Genomic DNA, 7,957 nt, shown 5'->3' on the forward strand with positions numbered 1-7,957 from the left:
GGATACCAGGATTTATCTCATTTGAGGATGTGAGATTTGTAAGATTTTACCAAGATTGAGTGAATAATAATATCGTGTATATTATTATTTGAAATTTCGCAGATAAATGCCTAAGATTTGAGTTGATATGGAGATACCTGGATAAAAATCAGGCAAAGGATAATAAAATCCCTAGAATTCGAAATTTACAGTGTATATATTTGAGAATTTCGAAAATTGAGAGATAAAAGATTTAGAGTTCCAATTTATATCACGGATAGATCACGATTCTCGATAAAGATTTGATTCAGATTCAAACGCGATATCACTCGATCACGATAGCAGCCAACCCCTATAAATAGGAGGGCCCTGTAGACTCGAAAATCACACCACATATCACACCAAATTTTCGAAAATTTGTGCTCTACTCTCCTTAGGAATTTTCGAGCGCAGCGAAGCCCTGCCGCCGTCCAACCAGTGAAGTAGGAATTTCGAAGAACCCTAGCCTTTTTACGTTTTTCATCAAGAATTTAAGGTAAGTGGGCTTGTTTTAAATTATTGAATGTCGATGCATATATTTTCGGTTTTATAAAAATTCGGGCGAGTACAATTCTTCTTCTACACCCTTCTGGTTACGATATTTTGCATGAATAAATGTTTTGACACTGTGAGAATTCAACTTGATATGGGTGGGAATCTCAACCATACGTACCCTTACGCGGTGGGGGAGATAACCGCTATACGGTCTCGTCCCCTTAGAGGAGTAAAAATTAGGGACTGATATCAGTAAACCATTGAAAATAGATAAATCTCAGTGTCGGGTTAATGATGCGCACGTGATAAGAATTATGTTTGCATGGTATGTATATTTCGAAATTGCATGTTGTTTTGTTGTACTCGAACGGCCCCCACTTGCTGAGTATTTCCCAAAATACTCACCCCTTACAACCTTCCCAGATAAATCCGAAGAGCAGATTGAAGAAGAAGAATCGGAACAATTTTGGGGCTGGTGAATTGTTTTAATCTCGAGAGTTGCTAGTAAAGAGGTTTCTGAATTTTGGTACTCAAGTTTTATGTAAAAACGTTTCCGCATTTATTTCATTAGTTATGTCAGTTGTAAAGACTTTGGTTTTTGAGATTATGATTAATAAACTGGTATTTCGGTTTATACTATGCTACGAGGCTGGTTGTTTCAATTGTGTGATTGTTAAACGACGCCGATGTCAAATCCCGAGTTTCGGGCCGTGACATGTAAGTCAGGGAGTGTATCAAGATCCGAGCCGACATCTTCGGTGTCTTTCTCATATGAGGAATCTGAGGAATCAGATGAGTCTAGAACTGAATCCTGCTGAATTTCTTCGAGATTTTCGGTCCATTCATATTACGAGATTTTGGTTTTCATCAGGACCTGTTGAGCCAGAGTCTAAATTGTTATCATCCACATTTAAGTTCGAATAGTTGGCCTTCTCTAAATCAGTATCTTAGAGGTTCAAGTCGTCTGCAGATGTATCTAAGGTGAGAATTTCAGGAACATATTCTGATTCAGACTCGCTCGTTTCCGAGTGATGATTCGACCACATATTTTCCTCGTTTTCATTGTAAGTCACATTTGACTCTGTATCATCTTTAATCATTTCACCAACTTACACTTCCAATTCCAACTCTTTCTTTTCTCTCACCTTCATCAAGTTCCTCACTAGTGTTCTCTCCCAATCCATGTTCAAGAATGTCCTCAACTTGTTCATTCGAATTTTCGTCATGTTCATTCTCATTTTCCATACCATCCATTCGTGTTTCATGACTCACTGCACTAGAAGCATCATCGGCCTTGCAATGTTCCTCGCGTGACTTGTGCGAATTCGTATCATCTCCATCACGATCTGTTTCCTCCACTGAACTTTCTTTCTCCATTTGATCATTAATATCTTCCGAATCTTTTTATTCAACAGTTTCATTCTCATCACCTTCTTCCCCCTCCCTTTTTTCATCAGCAGAATTTTCTCGTTCAACTTCATCATCATCAAACGTCTCATCTCCACCATCCATCCCTCCACTCTCGTTTTCTTAGTCTTTCTTGTTTTCTATCCCATCTTCTTCGAGATGCTCATTTCCTTCTACATCTTCCACAGTCATTCCATCCACTAGAGAATGGATGATACCTTTTCTTCCGGGTTTTACAAAAATGTAAATATGACCACTAGCAAATCAAACTCCGACATCACTTTCATCAAATCCTTTCTTCTCATCGTGAGAAAGCTTCACTTGGTATATTAACCATAAGCAGACACCAAGGAATAAACATAATTTCCAGACGTGCTTAACCTTGATTTCCTTCGATCTCTGGTTCGTATTCGGATACTGCCTGTACATAATGACTTCCAAAGAACCGATTTTTTATCAAGCTATTACCCTTTTCTCACCACCAACTGCAACACAACCTGCCACAACATTAAGGAACATTCTTACGGGAAAAATAATCTTATGGACTTGTGGAGTGGTAGAAAACCCGAACCTCGACGACTGAAACAAGAAAATCGTGATCTTTCCACTATAAAGAGCACAGGATGATACTAGAAATACAAATTATGTCTCACCTTTTTACTTCTTGAGCTTATAGAGCATTAAAATTACACAATTTTCCTGCATAACTTTTTGCTGTAAGCTCTGAACAAATATCATCCCCATTCAATATTCCTCCTCTTGTTTCAGTTATGCGTGTGTGTGAGAGAAAGAGAGAGAGACTGTAAAATCTGGCAGTTCAGTGAAAGAAACAAAGGTTAAGGTCAAATCCAATCAATGAAGAAACTACACAAGCTTGAACATCAAATGCTAAAAACCCATTTCAAGAAATGATCTAATGAATCAAGCAAGTGAAAGGTCCTCTGTTCTTGTATGATACATTCGATCAACATTAATGGTTGGAAGCTGGCTAAATTCTTTCCTTTAATGCTACAACAGACCATGGACACAGATTAAGATTTGGAGTTGGATTCTTTCCCGGGTTCTAAATGGATTATTTTTTGGTATTTTGCTAAAATTCGAGTTAGTTTTTAAATCATTTAAACTTATTCTTTTTATTTTACAAGATTAATTTTTTTTATAAATAATATAATATTTAATACAATTATGTTTTGCCACAACTAGTTTAGTTATGATTGGTTTTGCATTACCGGGAGATCTTAGACTATAATCGTTTTCGATAAGAGCATAGTTTGCATGGTCATTTACACGCACAAAAAAATAAAAAATCAAAAAGGGCAGACCAGAAACTAGACAAACAAAATTTTCAAGATACAATAATATTGTGGTCTTATACTTAGATATATAAAATAAAACAAGGTGACACTTTCAACAATTACAATTTGTAAAAAACAATACTACAAGAACTAAACACGCTATTTATTTAGCACCTAATGTCACAAAGAATACAACCTACACGATCAAAATAATCAATGCAATGGTTTGAGGTGGAAAATCTGGCAAGCCGACTTGTACGATCTCTTGGCAGCAGCCTGCTCGAACTTCTTCACAAATGCTTCATTCTCTTCCAAGCTTGTTTGAATGAAAAATCTAATCCACCAAGATGAGCTTCGCAATTTTGCCTATACCATGAAAACCGAACGTTAAGTTGCAAGAATTGAAGTATGGAAATGAAACACAAAATATGGTATGTTATATAGTTCTTCTAATCTGAAAGAAAGGTAATCCAATCCACCCCAAATTACAGTCCATTCCAATCAAACAAGGAGAAGAAATAAATTCAAACATTCTTGCAACATACTCCTCACACTTGCACTAAGAATTACATGCTTATGAGAAATAGTCAATCCATCAAGGATGAAACATCAATGCCTCAACAATTTGGAGCTTACCATTTCACAAATAATTGAATTTCTTATTCTTGGATTTTTACCGTCTATATCACAAAAAAAAAACTATAGTTAACTATCTGCTGTATTAATCAATGAAATTATTAATTCTCCATATAGTGAAAAAGAAAAGATTAGGCCAATGGGAATATCTGGTGAAGAGGCAAATGGTATATCAACTAGGAATTTGAACAGTTAGAAATTCAAAAATTCATGCTGATACTATAAATTCTCAGATATTCTATTAGCCTTGTCTATTTATAGCCATTCATGCAGGATACAGGAAACCAGGTTGAAGGAAAAAAGTGGCACTCACAGGGCGACCAAACTTGGACAGCTCAACCACCTTAGCTTTTTGCTGACCTGGTAACCCTGCAAGCAAAAGAAATTTGGATAAAAGCACTCGTCACCATAATAATGCTATGATCAGGTCCCCTCACCGTTAAACTTTCCTATGTTTGTAAATTATTGTATGCTATACACGAGATAAAAATGTTTTTCACCACCTTGAAATTTAAAATATCTTCTAGTGCTTAGGTTTCACCCCATTCATGACATTTTTGGATCAAAAATTCCTAGGAGGGATTAGAGGAACTTATAAGGTGGCTATCCCCATTTTCAAGTATTTAATAAACTCTCAGATCACTCTTGCTAGAGAATGTGCTGAATGGGAGATTCCATGGTAGAATTAAAAAAAATTGTAATAGGATTTTTAAATACAGACGAATTCAAGAAACCAACCAATGAAGTCAGCTGAGTCTCAACTTCCAGATATTTCCCTTACGAACAATGTAATTAGTAATTACTAATTAGTCATGGAGAGTTACCAGATAATATAACTAAACCGTCAGCAGATACCCTTGCTAGTTCTGGAACTGTTTTGTTAAGGTATTTGGGTGACAAGTAATCCAGTGCATCTGACACTATGACAAGAGAAAATGACTTTGGCCTGTAGGGAAGAGGGAACTTAATATCAGCCACACGAACAACACCCCTGTGCACTAGACCCCTGCAGTTTGCATCAGCATCATCTAGCTCGTAAGGTTCCACACCCCACGCTTCAGTATCTTCTTCTTTTAATAGTTGTGAGACTACCGAACAGGTTTCAGGGCCTACATGCAACACTTTCTTCATGCTGTCACCATATGCTTTCTTAAGAATAGGGATTAATCTTAGAGTTTCTGATGAGCATGAAACACCACCTGCATATGCATGCGCAAGTTACTGAAAAAATGCAGCTTATCTCCACAAAGTCAAAGGAAACCACAAGCAGAATAGAAATACATAAACAGATGAGGAAACCATGCCAAGCAGGTAGTTTATATTTTCACCAACAATAGGAAATATACAAATATCAAATCCATTATAATATGCAGCATTTACCTAAGGATATCACCCGATGAAAATCTCATGATCCAAGTAAAATAAATTAACACATCCTTAGCTTAAACAGATTGAGACTTCCTAAATGAAAAAGTTGCAGCTGCAGTGACTGCAGGTACTACAACAGAACATTATATGAGTACGCTTGCATTGCCTTGTTCTGATTCTCTAACAAGGAAATAATGGTACTAAGTACACTTATTTTCACCATTATGTCTGCCTTTGATTAGTTAAATTAAGAAATAATATTATATGGTAGAGCGCCTTCGTTTGTAACTAATACCAAAATGTGCATCCTTGCATCTTAAATATGCAGAATGATAGTGATTTGCATTAGAGGCTCTTGACAAGATAGAGAAAGCTATTTTATATCACGTGCAATTACCATCAACTCTATCAAAAGCAGCTATGCCACCACTCCTGCCACCTGTCAAAAAACAATTTAAAACTTAGATCTCACTAAAACAACAAAATTCATGATCAAACGTTTTCAATGGAAATCATTATCATAATGAATAGAGGTACTAAGGATAAATGCTAAGTTCCCATTCCGCCAGGACTTCCATCTCATCAAAATTTAGGGGAAAAAACAATTACATAAAAGTTCAGCTAAATAGGAAATAATGACAAAATAAAGTACAATATTATTTGATGAATCTTGCTAGGATATGTGTTGGGTGGGGGTAAAACCAAAAGATCAACGCAGACCTGAATCATGATACACATATCCAACAACCAATAGCGCTCCCTGAAAATGACAAAAAAATAAGGTAGCTAATCAGTTTTCTTGCAACAAAGAAAATCAACAAGATAGCGCCTGCCGGCTGGGCCATCATCAGAATTCATAAAGAAATTAAAATTTCGAAATCAGTGGCATCCATCAAACATAGATTACATGATCCACATGAAATACTAATGTTAAAAATTATATTACAGAGTGTATTTATAGCAATGAAGGAATGTAGGCGTGCTTGTGAATGCCAAGATTGTGTACATAATGCTGGGAAGTGAACTAGTAAGAAACAGTTAATGGAAAAACCAATATTTACCACAACAAGAAGGCCAATAGATAATATGGGAGATGGGCGAGATTTTGGGTGCAATGAACCCACTAAAGGAATGCTCCCATTATCTGCAAATCGGCGAGAAGTATTGGGCCTTCTAGACATTGTTTTAATACCCTGCAAAACAAAATTTATGGCACTAATATGTAAATGTCAGCCCGATTAAACAAGAAATATAATGGTAAAACAATACAAAAAAGCGTTTACCATAATAACGCATCTAATTTCAACTAATGTATAGTATGAAGATCCCTAAACTAACTAACACTCCTTGCAGCACCCAAAACCCGCGAGGGAGAACGGGACATCTGATCTCATTGCCCAAAACTCCTGGACTAAAAGATTCTTAAATGCACTAGACACAAACACAGACACTCTGACCATCTCAAGCAAAATAAATTTCTGACAAACTAATGGTAAGAGATATCCAATGCCAACCCACAAGAAGCATTCAATGCAGCCAAAGCAGGTCAAAAATATAATACAGTACAAAAGGTCGAATTACATACAGATTGGCTAACACGCTTTGACACCGCAATAAAATTCCAATATCAATTTCCATTCCTCGCCGTCAAGCAACCGAAAACAACAAAACAGCTTATTGCACTTAACGAACACGGGATTCTGGTAAACCCACGACGCAGCAGAAACAAAATCAGATTTTAACCAAATAACGAACCAAATTGACAGCTCAACATCTCGTATTTCACTTAATCTTTGAAAAAAACACGAACCCACAACTTCACGAACAGAACAACGTCGCATCTTCCCAACAAAGAAAGGGGAAAATAAAATCAATGAACAAGAATTGTACCAGAGGTGTTACCTGGAATGGCGATAAGTGGATGTGGGATCTGGATCTGCTCGTTTGATTTCAAGGGAGAGGACAGAAAAAAGAGCTAGAATTTATTTCGATAATATTAATTTAATTTTATTTGACTTAATATTATGAATTAAGTCAAATGCCATTTAATATCTCTATTAATGGAACTTAAACTTTAGATTGATTAGTGGGAAATTTAATTTTATTTTAATTACGTCGGCAGAAGACACGTGATAAGGTTCTTGGCTACATGTAAACTCAAATTAATTATATTTGAAATGAATTTTCGAATTGTTTTTTGAACCAGATGATTGTTATAAGAGTAGGTTTTTTGTAAGACGAGTCAACTATGTCTATATTGATCGAACTATTTTTTTTTTGTTGAACCAGATGATTGTTATAAGAGTATGTTTCTTGTAAAACGGTGTCGTGGATTTTTATTCGCGAGACATATCAATTTTGCTCATATTTATAATAAAAAAATATTTTTGGTATAAAAGTAATATTTTTTCGTAAGTAATCAAAATACAATATATGTCTCACAAAATTGATTTATGAGACTATCTTATAAGAATTTTTATGTTATTTATAATTGGATCTGGAAATCGATTCATCGTTTCGAATTAAGACTTACTATCATATTTAAGTAAGAGTCATGATAATGAAATAAGATAAAAACTTGTGGGAGACGGTCTCACGGGTCGTATTTTGTGAGACGAATATCTTATTTGGATCATCCATGAAAAAATGTTACTTTTTATGCTAAGAGTATTATTTTTTATTGTGAATATCGGTAGGGTTGACCCGTCTCACAGATAAATATTCGTGAGACCGTCTCA

General features: G+C 35.6%; 2 protein-coding genes across 3 annotated transcripts; both read right to left on the reverse strand.

Annotated features, from left to right (window-relative positions):
* Positions 1 to 1,247: 1,247 nt before the first annotated feature.
* LOC142519852 (uncharacterized) lies at positions 1,248 to 2,478 on the reverse strand. Its single transcript, XM_075622870.1, has 2 exons — positions 2,191 to 2,478; positions 1,248 to 1,917 (listed from the first exon to the last, which is right to left on the reverse strand). Exons 1-2 carry the CDS (start codon positions 2,347 to 2,349, stop codon positions 1,615 to 1,617), a joined length of 462 nt encoding a protein of 153 aa, XP_075478985.1. The 5' UTR covers positions 2,350 to 2,478; the 3' UTR covers positions 1,248 to 1,614.
* Positions 2,479 to 3,249: 771 nt separating this feature from the next.
* LOC142518607 (putative pectin methylesterase CGR3) lies at positions 3,250 to 7,242 on the reverse strand. Of its 2 annotated transcripts, none has more exons than XM_075621400.1 (7): positions 7,122 to 7,242; positions 6,281 to 6,412; positions 5,940 to 5,979; positions 5,617 to 5,658; positions 4,676 to 5,050; positions 4,165 to 4,220; positions 3,250 to 3,581 (listed from the first exon to the last, which is right to left on the reverse strand). In XM_075621400.1, exons 2-7 carry the CDS (start codon positions 6,398 to 6,400, stop codon positions 3,429 to 3,431), a joined length of 786 nt encoding a protein of 261 aa, XP_075477515.1. In that variant the 5' UTR covers positions 6,401 to 6,412; positions 7,122 to 7,242; the 3' UTR covers positions 3,250 to 3,428. The 2 variants fall into 2 exon arrangements, with proteins under 2 accessions (XP_075477515.1, XP_075477514.1); XM_075621399.1 differs by lacking the exon at positions 7,122 to 7,242 and adding an exon at positions 6,503 to 6,525.
* Between the last annotated feature and the right edge of the window lie 715 nt (positions 7,243 to 7,957).

The sequence above is a fragment of the Primulina tabacum genome, chromosome 11, assembly GCF_025594145.1.
Source record: "Primulina tabacum isolate GXHZ01 chromosome 11, ASM2559414v2, whole genome shotgun sequence".
Classification (NCBI taxonomy): Eukaryota; Viridiplantae; Streptophyta; class Magnoliopsida; order Lamiales; family Gesneriaceae; genus Primulina; species Primulina tabacum.

Bases quoted from the DNA above. Each gene is read 5' to 3' on its own strand.
- LOC142519852 (XM_075622870.1), bottom strand. From the start codon at position 2,349: ATGTACAGGCAGTATCCGAATACGAACCAGAGATCGAAGGAAATCAAG. The intron at 1,918-2,190 runs GTTTGATTTGCT...ACTGTTGAATAA, and splicing joins TTGATGAAAGTGATGTCGGA to AAAGATTCGGAAGATATTAA.
- LOC142518607 (XM_075621399.1), bottom strand. The intron at 5,659-5,939 runs GTCTGCGTTGAT...GTTTTTTGACAG, and splicing joins ATATGTGTATCATGATTCAG to GTGGCAGGAGTGGTGGCATA. The intron at 3,582-4,164 runs GTGAGTGCCACT...TTCATGGTATAG, and splicing joins TGTCCAAGTTTGGTCGCCCT to GCAAAATTGCGAAGCTCATC.